This window comes from Eubalaena glacialis, chromosome X, assembly GCF_028564815.1.
Source record: "Eubalaena glacialis isolate mEubGla1 chromosome X, mEubGla1.1.hap2.+ XY, whole genome shotgun sequence".
NCBI lineage: Eukaryota > Metazoa > Chordata > Mammalia > Artiodactyla > Balaenidae > Eubalaena > Eubalaena glacialis.
The window spans coordinates 5,172,369-5,193,750 of NC_083736.1; the positions used below are offsets into that span (position 1 = coordinate 5,172,369).

The 21,382-nt window shown below is 43.3% G+C and overlaps 1 protein-coding gene across 1 annotated transcript in view; it reads left to right on the forward strand.

Annotated features, from left to right (window-relative positions):
* Positions 1-9,110, forward strand: part of LOC133082016 (steryl-sulfatase-like) — a 131,054-nt gene extending 121,944 nt beyond the window's left edge. Inside the window, exon 10 of the mRNA XM_061178386.1 lies at positions 8,542-9,110. Within this exon, the coding sequence (XP_061034369.1) occupies positions 8,542-8,915 (374 nt within the window). The 3' untranslated portion in view covers positions 8,916-9,110. The remainder of the gene's footprint in view (positions 1-8,541) is intronic.
* Positions 9,111-21,382: the final 12,272 nt, after the last annotated feature.

The following is a 21,382-nucleotide window of genomic DNA, read 5'->3' on the forward strand; positions in this document are numbered from 1 at the left end:
TAAAAAATTAATTTTGCCTCTAAAATGCACCTAAGAAAAGAGAGAAGATTCTAATTACAGCTGCCTGTGTCTCAGGAGTTGATTGGTGTAAGAAAGGCTATGCTTAGTTTTTGTCTTTATTAATGACTTCAGTTTGTGTTGGTGGTCTGATTCTCCTTTGTCTGATTATCGGAAGTTAAACCTGAAGGGTCAAAAACAACAAATTGAGGGCTGAAGCTGAACTCACGGGGGCTGTGGCATTTTCAAATGAAAGCTGCAGAGAACTTTCCTGTACTCCAGCTTACCTTAAGAAGGAGAAGCCCTCGCCCAACCAGAACTTTTGTTGCAATTAAGAAAAAACGCATATATGTCAATCACTTCAAGGATATATTTCAAGTCTTAGGATTTCCTTTTCCTTTTGGTTGAAAATCTCGACCAAAGCCTGCATTCCCAACAGCTCTTGACCTTTGCGATATTCACCCACTAATTCCTTCACCTGCCTTCTCAGCCCGGTATCATGGGACGTGTGTGTGTGTAATTGTAGGAACGCAGGGTGATGTGTCCCAGGATGGACGGAATCTGCTTTGCCCACAACCTAAGAGAAGGTGTGATGGTGATATAGGAGGGTGGAGAAGGTTTCCCAGAAATTGTGTTCAATGTTTATTCAATTTGTTTTATCTCATTATCACTCAGACTCTTCAGTAACGGGCTTATCGTCCCAACCATTCATTTCCTTCCATGGAAAAAAACCATCATAAATGGATTTTTTTTGTTTTCTCCCACTTGGTCTATCAAACATGTATTTTTATATGGCACTTCCTATTACCTTATAAATAATATTAGACCATTTTTGAAACATACATCTACTTTTTTTTTTTATTGGAGTATAGTTGATTTACAATGTTGTGTTAATTTCGGCTGTACCGCAAAGTGACTCAGTTATACATATATACATTCTTTTTCATATTCTTTTCCATGATGGTTTATCACAGGATATTGAATATAGTTCCCTGTGCTCTACAGTGGGACCTTGTTGTTTATCCATTCTATATATGATAGTTTGTATCTGCTAATCCCAAACTCCCAATCCATCCCTCCCCCAAATCCCTCCCCCTTGGCAACCACAAGTCTGTTCTCTACAGACATCTAATACTTTTCGGCTAAAGTTTTCGCATGTGTGACCTAAGATTACATTAGTTCTTGGATGAAAAACGTGCCAGCCATGACTTCTGTTCATTTGTCGCAATGCAACCTTGCTTCCTTACAGAGACAAAATGCATCAAAACGGGAGTTTCTTTCTCGAATGCCAAAAGCACAGTGTTTCTGAACGAGTCCTCCAGTGTTAGCTCAGCACCCAGCTTATTCGCAACTACCATAGGCCACTTCTTCTGCCCTTTTCCCCCTGACGTACTCGCTCCTACTAATTTTCTACAATGTTTTGCACATCTCTCTTCTTCGATGTCAGCATGGGGGCATCTGTCAGTTCTCACAGTACTCCTGTTTGTTTCTAACTCTGTCCTGATTTGCTTCCATCTGCTAGCAGACCTGGGCATTTTCTATGGGTACGTTTTAGTTCTAACCAAGGCATGTTGTAGTGAATATTTGTATTAAGTATTTATATTAGGTATTCATATTTATATTAAGTATTTGTGTCTTCCTCACCTTCGGATCTTGTATCCACAAATGTTTTGTAGGTGGTTTTAGGCTTTTCCCTCTGTTAATCTCTTATTCTTGAAATGCGTCATCTGTTTTACGTGACCACCGCATGTCTTTTGAAGACACACTTGATAACAATACACTGCACCCTTACGTTTATTCTGTATCTCCTGTCTAGCAGATGCTCTGCTACGCTCTTTGCATATGATGCCTCTTTTAATCCTCCTTATTAAAAGTGATTTTGATTATATTCGTATTAGATTTGGCCGTAACAGAAACAAAAAGTCACAGTAGCTTATATCAGAGGGAGGTTTCTGTCTTCATCTCGTGAGTGAAGTCTAGCGGTAGGTGGTCCACAGAGTTTCAGGGATGCAGACTCCAAGCTCCGTCCCACCACCTGGAGGATGCAGCAGCTTCTTCTGCGTGGAGAAGGGTGACAGTGTCCACCTACGGGCAGCAGGAGGGAGCAATGGATGGAAAGGATGAGAGGAAAAGGGTGCATGTCCGATATCTCCCAAGGAAGATGTTCCCCAGGCCAGAAGTTGGTCACCTGTGCACACCTGGTATCAGGGGAGGCTGGACAGTGTAGCCTTCATTATGGGTGTCTGTGTGCCCTGGTAACACCCCACAACTGTGGGAGCCTGAGGATAGTTATCAGTCTCTACCAAAGTTATTTACAGATGAGGACGAAGAGGTGTCAGAGGTCACAGAATAGGCGTGCAGTAACAAGAGTTGACTGCAAAGTTGGATGCTAAACCAACACTGGCTACTTTGAGAGTCTGCCCTGTGGTGAATCGGAACTTCTTCCCCCAAGACAATAAGTTCTTTTATTCACACTCACAAAGATGATTCTTCTTCCTCACTGTTGTCTCTCTGGCCATCTCCACAGCCCCATGGACTGTTTCTGGAATTCATTCACGTCCTCCCATTCCCTAAGTCCACCCATCCTTGGGGACCTCAGCTCTGGTCTCCCCTGGATGAACTCTGACCCTGATCCACACCCTCCCACTGCCGCCACGTCCACCCTGCACATGCCTCTGTGCACACGCTTTCTTGAAGGCAAAGGTGACGTGGACACACCCCGAGAAATCTCTGACTTCCTGGCTCATTTATCTGCCGTGACCAAATGTCACCAAGCAGCCTGGATCTCTGGCTGGCTGGAGGCTGTGTTGGCAATGAGTGATTTTAGGCAGGACGCCCCCAGTGGCTCTGGAGGAGAGACACACAGAACGTACTGGGCTTCCTGTCTGCCCCCATGCCGGCTTTCGTGGTGGCAGCTGGCTTCTTCCCTCTTTTTCGGTGTCTTCCTGCTCATCCCGTCGGCTCAGTCATCATTAATTTACCCAGCACATTTTTATTCAGCATCTGTTCTACGTAAGGCCCTGGATGCTGGCAATTCACAGATACATTCACTCTTCTATGTAAGGCTCTAGGTACTGGGCATTTAACACACGTGGGAGATACAGTTCTTGTGTTCAGAGAGCGAGTAACCTAGAAAGAAATGGAGTCCGCAGACGGTGGTAGCCCTTCAGGGCTGAACGCGCAGTAGAAAGTGCTGAGAGGCGCCAGGAAACAGGGGTAACTTCCGGCTGGAGACCTGGACAGGCTCACGGAGGAGGAGTTGTCGGACCTTGAACAATGGATAGGATTTCAACACACAGAGACAGTGAAGGGGAGTGGGAGACTTTAGCACACCTTGTGTACCCACTTAGTACAGGATTCATATTTCTGTCCCCCAAAATGCAAAAACAAACGCTTAGTCAAAGGGAGTGTTTTGCTTTCGGGCACTCAGGCATCACTCGTGGAGCTGGGGTTCCTCTAAATCTGAATTTAAAAGCAGGTGCTCTAGGTCACAGCCCTTACCTGCTTCCTCTTCCTTCTCGGTGTTTTTGTATCTTGAGTCTCAGTGCAACCAGTGCAGGAAGCGGGCAGAACTGGGTCTATCATCCATGAGCCCAGTGCTGGGTCATTGAGGGTCTGGGCTACAGAGAATGGGTAGACACGAGTCTCAGGGGTCAAGAACAAGAGCCCTTGGGTCCGCACTTCTCTGGGAGCGTGTGTGAAGACACTGGTGCCCTAGGTGGCTCCATGTGGGCCCACATCCTAGGATCTTTCGGTCTAAGACAAGAATGTGGCATTGATGTCGGGTGGCTGGCTCAGGACAGGGGAACACGGTTGGGGGGTATCGTGGAAGCAAGGAGGTCGCCATGAGCCGTGGGGACCTTGGGGTGGATTTTCAGACGTCCGTCCAGGAGGTGAGATCAACATTACTAAGGGGGCAAGCTGAGGGTCCCAGGGGGGTGGTATGGGCCACTCACAGTGGGAAAACACAACAGTCTTTGAAATACTTCTTGAAGGACTCCAAGATGGCGCTATGTAGTGGGAAACACTGCTAAGACCGAAAACCCCAAATGACTCTGTGTGGCTTCTGTATGTACGCGGAATCCTCCAAGCATCCAAAATAAATCTTACCAAGACTAGCTGTTCCAACAGCAGACAACTCAGATGTCTGAATCTGAGTGATAAATTAAGAGCCAGTGTGTTGAAGCCATTTAAATTTTGTTGGCCATATTCTTTAAGAATCCTTAGGAGGGGGGGGAAAAGGTGTCTTAAGACTTGTATTACAGTGGCAACAGGTTTAAGAGCATAAAGAAACTAGTGTTTTTGTCTTAGATTGACGGCAGCTTTATATTCAAAGCTAACGCAAAGGTGGTTATTTACTATGCACCTGGCATTGTTCTGAGAGCTTTACACGAGGGGATGGATTGTTAACCCCCAAAGCAAAGCCCCAAGGCCCGTACTATTATTATCCTCACTTATCAGAAAAGGAGCTGCGGCCCTGAGAGGTTAACAGCCACGCCCCGCATCCCACAGCTAGGAAATCGCGGAGCTGGGATTGGAGCCCACACTGTCAGAGCCGTCAGAAAGGGGAGGAGAGTTCAAGCAGATCGCAGTCAACTAGCCACCAAGACAGGAAACGCTTCTGAGCTCAGAGACAAAGGATGTCTCCCCTTGATGCTGGTCATGGCTCTAGACCGACAAGAATCCTCGCATGAAGGGAAAAGCACTTTGCAAGGCGGACTCGTATCTGTTAGGCAGAGCTAAGCATCTCATATCTGCAAAAGGTGGTTCCACTGCCGCATGGACAGAAAAAAACGGGCTTTGCATTCTCTCTGTTTCTGTTCCTGGGGATCCTCTGGGCTCAGGCTTGGGGTTTCTCTGTCCACGGACCGCTGAACCTTTTCTGGTGGCTGAGTCCCTGGAAGTGATCAAAATCACAACAGCTGTTCCTGTCCGGGGCTCTCACGCCCCTCACATCCCCAAGAAATCCCAGGAACCCACTGCTTATTTTAATTTGGATGAAATAGCTGTTTTAGGATTACACTTGGAAGGTGCTGAGTTCAGGGTCTAGCTTAGGAGTCAAGTTTTTCTCACTTAAACTCTATTTGCCTTTTTGTCAAAGGACTGTAAACTTTCTTTTCTCATGAATCCACTCAGTTTTTTTCCAGTGGTGATTTTGCATAAAAATGGGTTTCATAGGTAGGTAGTGATCTCCACAGCATCTTCTATGACCTTGACAAAGCAGCCCTCTAACTGTATGTCACTGACATCTTTGTCCTCTAATAGTCACAATTATTTCTCTTAAATTTTGGAGCGTATTTTAAACCTAAGTCGAATTATTGTTCCCATCACTACTGAGACTATTTTTTTGAAAAAATGTTCCATTTAATTTTCTTGCATTCTCCCTAGAAAATGTAATAATTGCTTCCTCTGGTCAGTGGGCCTCAATTGTAAGAAAGATTACGATCCCGTGGTGGTCAAAATATTTATCTGTGACAGAGGTGAGACAGAAGCAACCTTTGTTCAGAATGGACTGGAATTTTAACAATAGAGAAAAACACTTTTTTAACTCAACATTTTTTTAGTAGTATATGGAGAAATCCAGGATGAAATACATTATTAAAATAATTTTGGTAAACAGGAATAAATATACCTATTAGAAATAAGGTGACACCAGGTGCCTCCTGTTTTATCACATGATCTACTGATTTACTTTTTTTCTGTTGAAATGACACCTTTGACAATGTCGATTCCTGGGTTCTTGGTGAGCAACAGAACAGACCCTGAAGTAGGGCTTCGTATCTTATACACCTACATGCAATAAAATGCAGCCCAGTTTCTCTCATTTGAGCAACTCCGAAGTGGTCTAAAGAAATAATACAGAGAATACTCAATGTATCTTTTTATAAAAAGTTTTAGAAGTCCAAATTGCGCTATAAAAAGTCAAAGACCCCTATAGCTTACCCAACAAATCTTCAGAAAAATTAATTCTTCATTCTGCACTTGTCCGAGCTACATTGCCATACCACGGCTGCTCCCCGTGAGGATGCTTGAGGTTTATTTACTGACTGGTCCTTAAACCTGCCCGCCCGTCTGTTCACACCTGGGCAGGACAGAGCACAGGTGGCTAGTGACAGAATCTACGGCTTTCACGCATGTAGCCGTGCACGGCTTTCAAAAGCAAGCGGGTAGGGCAGGCCCTTAAATGAATTTGTTCTGGGAGCCTGTACCCTCTTGGGGTTTTAAGCACACCAAGACTTGACTCGAATGTCAAATTCAAAACAGCCACCAGATTTGCAGCTTTTGGGCCAGAGCAGAAGAGGCTTGCTTCCCCACGCCTCTGTCTGTAACAGCCTCGGCCCTGCTGACCCTGATGAAGGACAGATTCTAAGTGGCTGCAGCTTCTCGCTGCCGAAAAGGCTTCTGAAGGAGATCTAGGGGTCAAGCGGAATGAGGGGGGGTGGGGAACGGAAAGAATCTGAAGGTAACCCGCTTCCTCTTTATCTTCTGCTGGAGAGGGAAAGCAGGCCCTGGAATTCTTCCTGCAGCCTCGCAGCCTGAATTCATCTTTAGAAGGCAGGTGCTGACCTGTAAGTTGTGTAAAGCAACACAGCCAGTAAGTGCCATCTCTCCCAGCATCAACTACGCGACGGACGGGAGGTTCCCCGTCATGGATCCCTTTAGTATATTCATCTAGGCCATGTGCACATTGCTTGTCTGTGCTGACTGGGTCTTCCCCAAACCAGAGAGGCTTACTCACCTTTGAATATGCTTGTCTGAGGTCAGGGGCTGTTTGGGGAGAACGTGGGACCCATGGCAATTGTTTTCTGTTAATTCCATTAATTTCTTTTGCATTTGGATCCATGGGCCACTCGATACCTATAACTACAAAATCACCATCTCCATGGCAAACAAATGATCAAAGTGAATTAAATAGGTGTGTGATGCTTTCTAGTGGGACAGTCTCTATGGTTTTATATAAAAAAGCTGTAAGTATAAAGCGAAGAAGGACATTTTCGGTCTGCACCTAATTCTGCTTGGTTCATACGTGTTAACTCTGTTTTGATCTGTCACCTTTTTCTACCCAGGAAACAGTTTTTAGACCTCTGTCAGAGCATGTGTGATTAGTAGTCAGCTTTCAGAAAGTCATAACATTGTAGGATAAACAGGAAATCAAACATTTCACAATTATTTGTTTGTAAATTAATTTTTTTCTAAAAATGTCAATATTGGGTGTTTAATGGAACACAGAAGTTACATTTTAAAAACTATGTAACCATCCTACTCTGGGGTCAATTTGGAATTTTTAGCACCTTTATTAAGGTATCACATATAGAGCATAGAATTCCAATTCAACCATTTTTAGTAAATGTATAGAGTTCTACAACTATAGTCAAATCTAATATCAGAACATTTTCTTCACGCCCAAAAGATCATTTCTGTAACCCAGCTGCAATTTCTCCCCATCCTCACGCCCAGCCTCACTAAATTCTGGATGGGATGCGTCTGGGCTTTCTTAAAAGGGAGGAAATCAAATGTTAGCTGAGGTCCTAGCGTGTTTCAGATGGTTCCTGATGGCTGTATGTATGTGTACACGTGTGTATATGTGTATGCGTGTGTGTCGCGTTTTACCATCTCACGTACGTATTAGCATCGAGCCTCCCTCTTCCCTCCACTTTGTTTTAAACAGAAACACTGGCTGCGAAGCTTGGCATCTTGAAGTTGGAGAACAAAAAGGGTCAGAGCTCAGAGCTTAGAATCTGTTAGTCAGTGTGTATTTGCTGAGTGCCTGCCTCACTGCAGCTGCAAGCTGTAAAGTTTATGAGACTGAACTGTGACAGTCCTCTTAGAGTTCTCTGCTCAAACAATTAGCAAGCTTTTTTCCTTTCTCACCAGCTTCTCCCAAGAAATTAGGGGTTGGGAAAAAGATGGAAGAGGAAGAGGGGAGGGGCGGGAGAGAGAGAGAAAGAGAGAGGGAGAGAGAGAGAGATGGATTAAGGAGGAAATGCCAAAGTTTTAATATGGTTAAATTTGCATCCTAACAGCTATTGCATAATCAGCTTCGTCTCTTGTTCTGTCGCAGTTAAACAGCAATGCATGGTTGTTTTTTTTTTTTTTTTTTAAACATCTTTATTGAAGTATAATTGCTTTACAATGGTGTGTTAGCTTCTGCTTTATAACAAAGTGAATCAGTTATACATATACATATGTTCCCATATCGCTTTCCTCTTGCATCTCCCTCCCTCCCACCCTCCCTATCCCACCCCTCTAGGTGGTCACAAAGCACCGAGCTGATCTCCCTGTGCTATGCGGCTGCTTCCCACTAGCTATCTATTTTACATTTGGTAGTGTATATATGTATATATATATGTATGTTGTTTTTTTAAGCTATGTCTCTTACCCTTTTGAGCCTTAAGCATGAGAAATCCATTCCATGCATAATCGAGTGGTAGGTCTCTGCCTTCTTGCAGCGCACGGCAGGGTGCTTTCTGTGCATGTTCTCTTTGGAGGTGACTCTGATGACCCTGTCCCCACGAAACCCACTTCTGTCCTTGTCAACCACAGGCACGTCCATCTGGAAAGCCTTTTTCTTCACACCCAAGTTCTTCCCCGAGGGCGCCAACGGATGCTTTGCCACCCACGTGTGTTTCTGTCACGGGCAATATGTCACCTACCACGACCCGCCTCTGCTCTTTGACATCTCCCAAGACCCCAGGGAGAGAAACCCGTTAACTCCGACGTCAGAGCCCCGGTTCCGGGAGATCCTGGGGACCATGCAGGAAGCGGCAGCCCGGCACGCTGAGACCCTGCGGGACGTCCCCAATCAGCTGTCGCTGGGCAACCTTATCTGGAAGCCGTGGCTTCAGATGTGTTGCTCATCGTCAGGCCTGTCTTGCCAGTGCGACCGGGAGAAGCAGGATGGGAGAGGAAGCCGTTAGCCACGTGCGTCTGGGGGCGCCCGGCGCCACCCCACCTGCTGCATCACAGACGAGCGTGGGGGGCGGCACTGGGTGAGGCCAGCCCTGGCAGCTCCCACCCCGGGACTCAGATCCCTTCTCTCTGTCTTCTCACCTGGAGGCTCCGTCAAAACCCCACATTTACGCCCCGGGGAAAAAATCAGGGTTTGCGGTAAACAGAGGCATAGGCGTTAGTCACGTCTTCCAAGGCCAACGTTATGTGAATGCGGTAGGCGGGATTTCAATGAGTCTGGCCAACACCAGTGCAGACGGAGAGCAGGAAGTTGCACAGGTAACCTGTTCATCTCTCAGCCAATGCGTGTGATCCACGACATAAGGCATCACTTACTCCACAAGCTGATGTGATGCTGTGGCCACTGGGATTCCCCTTATAGCGCATCACGAAAAAGAGAATAAAATTTAAAGAGTGTTTACTAAATCTAACACGTGCAGCGTTATAATGAGTAAAAGACCATCTTGACCCATCATGGATGATGGTAAGTTCCAATTTGGTTATTGGAAGGCAATTACTGTCAGTATTATTTGCAATAATATGAAATACTATTCATGATATATACGTTTATATATATACAGTTTCTTCAAGAAGTTTACAGTATTTAGAAGCTTATCACTATTTAAGTAAAAACAATAGCGGCTCACAGCTCTGTTTGTACTACAGCCTTTCGGTGAAATCCCTCAGCAACAATAATGCCAAGACAAATCTCTCCTGTACGGATTTGCATCCCATAATTTGCAGCATTCTACTTGGGTTCTGCTGTTTCTTTGGTGAACGGAGGTTCTGAACTCAAAGGCCACTTCAGTGATGCTGCAGTCCCTGGAATCCTTTCTAACAGAATTCAGACTTTTTGGCATGTAAAATTGCGACATTTCGCAATGGGGGGAGAGAGACACAAGCAATCCATCCACGACCCATACCCATGACCGTGACATCTTGAGTTCTTGCAGAATTTAATGAAGAGAGAAGGTGGTTCATGTCCGTACTGGTGTTTTGTGTGGTCTGATCCTGTGGCTAAGAAATATCTATGCCTCCACCACGAGATGTGCAATTTTGTTTGAATTCCATTTCCTGCAACCTCAGTAACGCAGGACGAGGCGTAACCAGGTCACATCGGAGACTGGGGGTTAGGGGCACAGCTGGAGAGAGTTCCAACGTCTGAGCCACCAGCCCCTCCTGAGGAAAGAATTCACCTGTGCAGGGAGCACTTAGGTCACCTTCAGGCGCTGAACATCCTCCAACAATATCATGCGGATGCCTTTACGGACCCGTCCTCAGGAGCTGTGGTCCATCTGCCTCCCATTCATCTCTTTTGGGAACACGTCTGAACATCTGCTCTTGGCTCAGGGTTTTCTCGATCCCACAAGAGTGCAGGTCAATGGAATACCCCACCCCACCAGGTACCCTGACCACTCCGGGCACTTTGGAGAGAATGTGTACAGCGTGGCTCAGGCTTTCTGACACGGCACTCTGATTTCCTCTGTTTGTCTCCACTGAAGAATTTCTAAGATCCAGCAGCATGTCCCCAGCTCCTCTTTAAGGTCTACTCTTTCAGATTTTAATCTTTCTTTTTCTTAAAAAAGAGAAATGATTCCCACCGCCCCCCCCCCCCACCCACTCCCTGGGAATGGTTTAAAGTTGGAAAACAAACAGGATTCTTTCTTTTAATGTGGATTTCTCATTCCAGAAACTGCCAAAAATCTGTCACATTGTTTTAGGAAATAGTCTCATGAAAGAATGCACCAGCATGTTACTAATGTGTTAGGATTATTGCTATTATCATACAAAAACTATATAAAGCCACCGTTACGAACTTACGTTTGAAGATGATCACGTTTACTCAGAGTTGAACATACTCAATGCAGATGGACTTTTACAAAACATTTTATGATGTAAGAACATGTGTTTGAGGGTGAAATAACTTGAAGGAGTTTTATAGATGATGTGAATACATAGCTTTGTATAGAATTAATTGTTTAATCTGTACAATGGTAACAGCCAATGAAGAATACATACACCTCTGGAGCTACAATGAGCTTTAAAGTATTTGCCTCAAAATAACTTGGATCACCCTTATGTGTCACGGTATTTGAAAATCAGGTTTATTTGTCATAATCATCATTACCATAGACTTCAGACCGCTTACCATCTGAAAGTTTTGCTTGGAATGTACAGCAGGAAATTGGAATTCCCATCGGTGTGACCTCTTGAGTTGTATGTGCAAACCTTAGTGGGTTTTGAAGCTTTAAACAAATTCTTTTTAAAAAATCTTTGTATTTGTAGCATTTCGTAGATGTTAAAGGCTAAGCAAACACTAACCTATAGACAGGGCATTATTTGACGATGTCAGTATCACTGCATGAAAAGCAAAATTACATACAACCTACACATCGAGGTAATTAAGGATTAAAGAAAGGAAACAGATTTCAGGTAGCCCTGAAGGACATCCAGTGAAGGGTAAAGAAGCGGGAAAAGTATTTGGCATCTGTCTGAACAATGCGACCTGTGAAGTGATTGCCTCTGTGCAGGTTTCCCAGAACCTTGGCCTGATGTTAATGCAAAATTAAAATAAAATTTTCCTTGGCAATTAAACATTCTGTGCTCTCGTGCCGTGCTTTCCCACAGGACTCAATTCAGCAAGCGTGCGGAGTGTTTCCTATGTTTGGGGCATGATGTTAATTGATGGGGAATATGGGTTTAGTTCAGCAAATATTTATGGAATGTCTGAGGCTCCGGGGAGGGGTAGGAAGTATAGAGATGGGTAAGAAATAAATAGCCCCTGACTTTCATGATTAGAGGGCAGGGCAAGGGCCAAATTATCCATCACGCACACAGCCTCTTTTCAGGGGCTCACAAAAAAATGTCTAATGTCTTTTAACATCAGAAACAAAAACTGAACATTTGGGGTTGAAGATCATAGACACACAGGTACCAACGCAGTCGTAAAATAGAATTCTTGTGTGTTTTAATATGGTTTATGTTTTTATGTAACCTGTCTTTATCTTGAATCTTATGCATATGTTTCCTTCCTGGGCCTTGGAAGTCTTAACTGGTCCTGGACCCAGATGAAGCAGCTTCTTTGCTCAACAGATGTTTGGGGCAGAGAAGAGTCTAAATTTTGATACGACAAACCTTGCCCTCTCTTCTCTACCTTTCGACTGGGTTCCCTGGGAAGGCAGAAGCGGAGTCAGACTAAACTGCTGAAGCCATGAGAACAAGGAAGGAATGCAGTGATGCTGGGGCTCAGATGGGCTCTCACTGACCCAGCCATTCTGGATAAAAGCTAAACCATGCCCGTCGGGAGGCGGGCTGACCCGTGGGTCATGGTAGGGAGAGGTGTGCATGGATGAAAGATGTTGCTTTGCACAGGCTCCTGTGCAATACACGCCAAGCTTCGTCACCTCCTCTTTGGCCCTCAGAGGATGTCAGGTGTGATGTCAATGACCAAGTGCCCCGTAAACTATAGCTGCCTGTCTCCCCTCACCTCCCATCCATCTGGGCTGTCCTGGCCTCAGTCAGGACAGTGTGGGTGCCCTGGCCATCCTTGGTGTTCCGATGCCACGCACCGGGTCTGTGTTGCTACACCTGCCTCTAGCTGACATCACTTCCTACCATCTCTTTGTGTGATGGGCTCCGAGTTAAGCGATCGTAATTTACCAGTATTTAAGAGTGTCAAATATTATGTTAGAGGAGCCTTTTCAATTAAGGAAACGTCCACTTACCTAATTAGAACACAAGCAACTTGAAAATGACCCGTGTGTTCATGCAAAGGAAATATTGTCATGAAGCAATTTCTCAGTTTTCTGAGAACTCAGTGGACCTTACATCTAGGAGAGCCTCAAATGTTTGCCCTAAAGGCGGTTCTCCTCATGAAGTTCAGATCCTCTAAGTGACCTCTCAGGGTACAGCTGTTTATCTTACCCATCTTCAAAGAAGCTGATTGTCAAATGAATGTATAATATATTCAAAACAGAAATAGACTCACAGACATAGAAAACAAATTTATGGTTACCAAAGGGGAAAGGGAGGGGTAGGATTCAATTAGGAGTTTGGGATTAACAGATACACACCACTATATACAAAATAGATAAAAAAACAAGCATTTACTGTATACCACAGGAAACGATATTCAATATATTGTAATAACCTATAATGGAAAATAATCTGAATATATATATATACATATATATATATATATACACACACACACACATGAGTTACTTTGTTATACACCTGAAATACACAATATTGTAAATCAGCTACACTGCAATTTAAAAAAAAAGGCAGATTGTATGGTTTACCCAATGAGCAAACACAATGACTTTCTTATGGTGGTCTGGGATATAAAATTGGCCTCCCTGGTTATATGAGGATCTCAGGTTTCAAACTGTATTACCTGTGCTGAGGGATGGTGGTGTTTTTCTGAAGGCCCAATTTCCGATGAATATATTATTATAAATATGAACTGTGAATTGCCTGTCAAAATTTATGTTGTCTAAATTTAACACAGGGTGCAAAACTAAGTCACACACAAAGATATGACATATTCCCTAGTGGGCAGAGCCCCTCAGTAACTGCATGTGAAGCAGAAACTGTCTCATAGCTCTTACGTACGGTTTCATTGCAATGGGTATCGGGCAAGAAGACATATCCCACTTCTTTTATCTTTGGGACCATAGAGACACTCAGGCCTGGCCGGAAGTTCCCCGCACCATCCTCTGTTTGTAGCTGCAGAATGCAGAATATCCAGGTAAGGACTCGGAGATGGTCCTAAGGAATGGTGATGCCATGATGGTAATGAAATAGCCTGGATCCCTGAGTCACCACCTGGGGCAGATGCAGAGAAACCCCCCTCCCCTCATCAACAGGTGGCTGTGACCTGAACAGGATCTAATCTTTTTTTTAAGCCACCGAGATTTGGAGGCTGTTAGTGCAACAGCAGCTAGGGTTACTTAGCTTGACTAATAACACTAAGCTTGGCCGCATTATGTAAGCTTGACATTCTGTGATCATTTTTTGGATTGCAAAAAGATTTTTTCCGATCTACTGGTGTTGCTTTGAATAGAAGCCTATGCACTAATTTTTAATTTTGATTTTATGATGGGAAGAACCCTTAACATGAGATCTGCCCTCTTACCAGATTCTTCAGTGTACAATACAATATTTTTAACTACAGGCACAGAATTGTACAACAGATCTCTAGAATGTATTCATCTTGCATAACTGAAACTTTATACCCGTTGATAGGAACTCCCCATTTTCCTCACCCCGCCCCCCCGCCCAGCCCCTGGCAACCACCATTCTGCTCTCTGCCTCTATGAGTTTCCTCATATAAGTGGAATCATGCAGTATTTGTCCTTCTGTGACTGGCTTATTTCACTTAGCGTCTTGTACCTAAGATTCGTCCATGTTGTTTACTGAAAGATTGCCCTCATTTTTAAAGTTCAAGGGTGTCTATTATTAAAAAACAAAACAAAACAAAACAAAAGGCAACAAGTCTTGGTGAGGATGTGGAGAAATTGGAACCCTCTACATCGTTGGCGGGAATGCAAAATGGTGTAGCAGCTGTGAAAAACAGTATGGAGATTCCTCAAGAAATTAAAGATAGAACTACCATAGGATCCAGCCACCTCACTTCTGGGTATTTATCCAAAAAATTGAAATCTGGATCTCAAAGAGATATCTGCACAACCATGATCATTGCAACATTATTCATAATAGCCGGTATGTGGACAGAATCCTAAATGTCACTAACAGATGAATGGACAAGGAAATGTGGTATATGCCTTAATTCTTTAAAGACCGTCAACCATATGAAGGTGGGAAACAGAGAAACTTAAAGATAGACGTATACTGGACACTACCACCACCTGCCCACAGCCCAGAATTGTGGAGAAGTGATTCTGCAACTACAGTGTGAGTGAGTGAGAAACAGAGTTGCTTGCTTTATACAACCAGCAATTTGATCATTACTTAAATGTTGAGATTCTTTCTCAAAGTGGAATACTACATTTTGCATCATGGATTATAGGAAAATAGCAGATTTCAAAATATATATGCCTAGGAATGATGGTATTTCTAATAGTAAAATCTTCTAATGAATACCTTTTTATAAAATATTCTGGCTAGCAGATATTTGGTCCTGTCCAAAACGCCCAAGGAGACATCTTGGTCCACACCAAAAGGTCCTTGATATTTGGTCCTGTTCAAAATTGTGTGGCATGGACCAAATATCTCATGGACATTTTAGATAGGACCGAATTTCAAGGACCTTTTGGCATGGACCAAATGTCTGATGCACCAAATGTCTTACAAAAGTTTTGGACAGGACCAAATATCCTGCAAGGAATGTTTTTTTAATTCCCTGCAAACTTTATCACTTTTTAAATACTTTCAAAAATATTTCCTGTGAATATGTAAAAGACTCCTGTGAATGCAATATTTTAGTTTTGTTGATCAGATTTTAGTCTTAGAAAAAGATCAAAAGATGATGTAATGTTTTTATGCCAACTTCTTGCAGCAACCTTTGAAATAATGCCGTGTAACTAATGTTTAATATTTCCAATTAATCCATGAGATCCTTATTTCCTGTGCTTTTCTTTAAAAGTCAGCATTGAAAACACTCAGTTAATGCAGAGCATCAGTTTCGTGTTAAAATCTGAGGGGCATTTCTGCAGCAAGGTTTGAAAGCAGCGTTGTCTAGTGCCTCTCAGCGAAGGTGACAAGTGCCATATGAAAAGGTTGGGAGAAGTTAAGAGTTTCAGATAATTCAGAAAAGGGCACTCGTGGCATTTTATCAGGCGAGGCAAATGTATCGGGTCAGTAACTGCTACGAGAGAGAGGTATGAGACAGCCCATCCATTAGAGCTTGTATCAGGGAGACGTATTCCCAGCTGTAGCATCAGAAGCAGAGATAAAGTGAGTTTCTGCAACACGTTTCATCATCCTGAAGGTGAGGTGGGAAATGGTCCCAGGGCCCATGCGTTGCTGTGATAGGCTGGCTTATGGGATGATGTATGGTTAGACTCATGCATCCCAGGCTTGATTCCAAGTGCGTCTGTGCGTTCATTGACTTAATCTTCACTCCATCTCTATCAGATAGATGTTATGATTGTCTCGTTACAGATGAGGAAACAGATATAGAAAACAGGATGTAAATGACTGCTTTATGCTCAGATTTATGCCATGATGTTTTGGTTAAAAAAAGTAAATGGACAGATTTTCATGGTCTCCATGTATGACTGTGCGTGCTGTCTACTGCACAACTCCAGGGGTGACATGAACACACCACCGTAGGAAGAGTGCTTTCTAAATTTGACCAGTGTGCAACCTGGGCCACCATACGTAGCAGGCTTGGTTAGATGGTGACATTGTACAAAGAGCCGGATATGTAAGTCATTGATAGAACTTATTATTTTGATTGGCCTGCCAAGGAACACAGGAGGGTGCTGTGTGAATTCAACCCACACATTGAATCTTTGAGCTGGCCTACAGACTTGAGACATTTCCAGAGGAAAGAAGCGATCTGAGGATACTGACCATTAAAATGGAGTTCAGATTAGTGGAGTTGGTTTACTGCATTTAAAGAAACAGGCATGTGGTTTTGTGTTTATTCATTTACTGTTTACAGCCCTCACTGTGGTGTTTGCTGAAGGTCTGTGGCTTGTTCCATGGTCCAGGCACATTTTAAGATTGTGTTTTGGAGGAAATGTCACCTGTCACTTCAGAGCTGCAGCATCAGTTGCCAGTATCAAAATTTCCCGGCACTCTTTCCACATCTCACATAGAGGCTGGTCCCCCAGACTGGTCTCAGGGTGTGGATGACACCAAACAGAGCCCCAGATGACCCACGATGACCATATAGGGTGAGCAAGGAATAATCCTTTGTTCTTAAGTGACCAAGGGCTTAGATGTTGTCACTGCACCTTTAAGTACCTTCTTCTTGACTAACTCATGTCACCACTCTGTTTCTGCAAAGGAATAATGATTAAATTTTGCCAGATACTTCATCACTCATTTTTTTCCCTTACAGAACATCTGCTAAGGAATCCTGGGGCATTTTGAACACTGGAATGGTTGAGGCTTAGGCAGGCTTAGAAAGATATTTTAGGTAGTTGGAGGAGAGGAAAAATGAGGATGGCTTTGGGCCAGGATGAAAAACAAACAAACAAAACACAAAAATTAACATTTAGGTTGACTGAAGCTTCAGAAATGTACACATCTCCTAACCTTTCCTGAGTGGGCTTTAGGGAGGTAAATAATCACTTCACTGGGTGACATCTTACAGGGCATGGAAATTTATCAACGACTGTACAAGTTAAATGTCTCTGCTTTAACAATAACAACAAAGCCTACATTTAATGCCATGTTAAATATGTTGAAAATGTTTCATCTTGTTTAATTGTATGTTTAAAATTTTTGACACTATATTGAAAGTAAAAAGAATATATAGTAGGAACAGTGATATATTTTAAATGCCAGTAAACCATCTTCTGACCTTTCATCCTTTGAATTGTTTGCCCTTTTTATTGTCACCCCAATAATGTTTAGTGAATTCTGGTGCCAAAAAAAAAATTATATAGTGCTCTTGTTTTCCCATGACAATGTTTTAAAGGGCGACTTGTGTTAGGGAAATATTTAAAGCCATATTGCGTAATTTCCATCACAGCAAGGCAGTGTTAAAAGATTTTCCAGGGCTATAAATGGTTCTGCTCATGTATAGTTGTTTAAATTCAACAGTGATGACAATTAGAAGAGAACGACCAAGCAGAAATGAGATAGTGACTTACGCATTATAGTGGGAGCAGGGGTTGGAGGCGAGAGGAAGATTGGTGTTCAATATAGAAGCAAGCCTTAATCATCCCCACTTCTGTTTATGGTGCATTTCTCTTAAAAGATGAAAAAGTAGAGGTCAGAGGACTGAAGTTGCCGTGGGTTGCAGTGTGGCAATTATCCCATAATAGTCCATCTTCAGTGATTCTAGATAATGCATGAGAAAGCACTTGATGAATGCTTCTGTCCAAACAACTGTTTAGCTCCGGGGCAGACAGAAGAGCCAGAATTTCAGACCTTCACCTCTCACTGTCTTGTATGTCTAAAACGTGCAGGAATCCAGTGTCAACTCATCACTTACCATGCTTTAAAAATACATATTTCTCTGCAAAGGATGGCCTCTGTGCTTCTCTGCTCCAAGGAAGTTTTCTAGAAGTACAAGAAATCCCTTCAGAAGATGTGGAGATTTATTCTAGGAAATGGCAATGCTCTTGGATTATCTTTCCATGAGATCTGGCCACGAGCAGGGTCCCTAACAGCTAGATGGCATGCTGCCTTTTCTAGAAATTAATGGCCGTGACAAAACTGATTCTGCAGCAGCCGCGGCGACTATGTTAACGGGTACTCAGTGAATGGCCTACATACTGAGCATCGCCCATCCAATCTGAAACATTCAGCAATAGCACGGAGCAAGCCCTGTCCTCTCTCCTTCTGGTGTTCATCTAGACTAACCACCTTGGCTGGGCTTCTCACTTCTCCTCTTTGGAACATAACCACAGAAATTTGCATGCTCTGGAAGGAAAAGAATTTGACTGAGTGAATGAATGGGACTCTAAATCACTAATTTTGAGGACTGAATTTCAACATAAAAGAATTCAACCTCTGTAATGTAAGTCACGCCAGTGCCTGAGAAGGGAGGATGGTGACAAAGGCAGCTGAATTGTAAGGCACCGTTATGATTAAACACGATTATTTAATAGAACACATTTAATTCTCCTAGCAAGAGAGGATTACCCAATTAGGAAGTGTTTTCGGCAGTACCATATTAAGACCCATTCTGATGTATCTTTCCTACTGTTTTAATTGTAGTGTGTAAGGACAAATGCAAACTGCGATAGTACCCTAAACCATTTCCTAGTTGGTCGATGAGTATTCCTGAACCATAAAATATGGATTTGCCAACGTAGGGAGTTAATCACATTGCCCTAGAGTTTCTTCTATCTTGGCAGATAAGTACAGAGTTCTTTCCAGCATGGAACTCAGCTCTCTGATTACTATCTGGTCCATTGTAGTTGCCAATTACTTAGGTGTTAGAAAAGCAAGACATTTTCATCACGGACATGGACATAGAGCAGACTATGCCTTTTGATTTTTTACATTAAATGTGATATTAGTAAAGATCATTTATTTATAATTCGCATGGGGTTGCATTGTGGTTGTACTGATAGGAAGATGCTTTCACTCTGCCCTCAGAAGCCTCAGCACTTTGAAATGAAAGCTTGGAATGAAATAATGTATGTTTCCTGAGAGAGGCACAGATGAAAATTTACATTTTAAAATTCATTCTCATCAGTGTTATTCCAAATGGAAAGACAGGATAGAAAGACTGCATGACAATTGCTAACCATAATTTGTTTAAAGCACTATATTGTGGAAAACGGCAAACAAACACAAAAGTAGAAAGACTGCAGTATTGAACCCTCCGTGACCTCATCCCCAAACTTCAAACACCATCACCATCGTGCTCATCTTCAAACACAGTTGCAGTCACAATATTCCCTGGTGGTCCAGTGGCTGAGACTCCGCACTCCCAGTGCAGGGGGCCCGGGTTCAATCCCTGGTCAGGGAACTAGATCCCACATGCATGCCGCAACTAAAGATCCCACGTGCCGCAACTGAAAAAAGATCCCACGTGCTGCAACTAAGACCAGCGTGCAGCCAAATAGATAAATAAATATTTTAAAAATAAATAAATAAACATAAAAGTTTGCCTAGTCATCCCTGATCAGAACGTAACCATTTTAATGTTGCAAGACAGACTACGTAAATGGCTACGTTTTTCTCCAGAGTGTCTGTATTTTCATAGGAGTAAAGAGTAAAGATGATGAATAGACATAGATGGTATCAGGGTTCTCTGTGTGTCACACCATCTCAAAACTTAGTGGCTTCATACAATACCCACTTACTTAGCTCCTGATTTTGTAGGTTGACATTTAGGTGGGGCTCAGTGTGATGGCTCTTTCCTGTCTAGGATTATCTCCGTGGATCTTGGCTCCAGCATCTGTAATTGGTGGATGAATAGCTGGGGTGACTGGTTTATTATGGCTTCATCCGTGAAGGTGGGCAACATCCAGGGGCCCTCTCCATGTGGCTCCCTCATTCTCCAGCAGGCTGGTCCAGGCTTGTCCTCAAGGCTGCCATTCCGGTGGTTTCAACATCAGCAGGCAAGGGCAAGCCCAGGTACAGAGAGTTTGCAAGCATCTGCTGGTGTGTGTTTGCCACTTTCCATTGCAAACAGGTTCCATGGCCAAACCCAGATGCAAAACGTTGATAAGTAGACCTCCGCACTTACAGGGCGTAATTGCAAATTCACATTGCAACAGGACATGCACACAAGGGAGGGGAAATCTGTGACTAGCATTACAATCTACTTACTTCATAAAGTTTTATCAATGAAAGCAAAAGGAAATGACATGGACAGCAGTGAAAATGGCAGAGTAAGGACCTCCAAAATTTCCCTTCTCCATAAAATCAGTGAGACAGCTAGAAAAAGTTGTCAGAGATAACTTTTACAGGAATCTGGAAATTAACCAAAGGCTTGCAGCAATCCAGGCAGCAATTATTCGAGGAAAATAGTTGAATCTCAGTAAAAAACAATAAGCTTGGTGGTATTTTAACTTGACAAGTGTGATCCATCATTCTCCAGCCTTGAAAAACAACATCCCCTGGCTTGCCTAGCAGGCAGCAGAGGGAAGGAACAGCCTGGACTCTAGCAAATCCTCATTCCTAAGGAATGGTTTATTTGTCTGTTTTTGCCCTGACTTGGAGCTTGCCTAGTGCAAAGAGCCTTTACCTGGAGAGAATAAAGTGCTGAAACATGCAACATTGAGGATGAACATTGAAAACATTGTGGTAAGAGAAAAATACCACGGACAAGAAACCATATATTCTATGATTCTGTTAAGACATTTCAAAAATATGCAAATCCATAGTGACAGAAAGTAGATTAGAGGTTGCCAGGGTTCAACAGACTGAATATTTATGACTCCCCAAACTTCTTCTGTTGAAATTCTAACCCCCAGTCGGATGGCATTGGGAGATGGGGCTTTTGGGAGGTGATTAGGTCCTAAGGGTGGAGCCCTCATGAACGGAAGTAGTGCCCTTCTAAAAGAGACCCCGAAGACTTCTCTCTCCCTCCTGCTACTATGTGAGGACACAGCAAGAAGACACTGTCTGTGAACCAGGAAGAGGGCCCTCACCAGACACCGAATTCTGCCGGCACCTTGATCTTGGACTTCCCAGTCTCCAAAATGGTGAAAAATAAATTTTTATTGAAGCTACTCAGTCTACAGTATTTATCTTATAACAGCTCAAAAGGATTAAGACAGAGGCTGAGAGTGGCTGGGAAGTGGCCTCTAATGGGTACAGGGTTTCTCTGTGT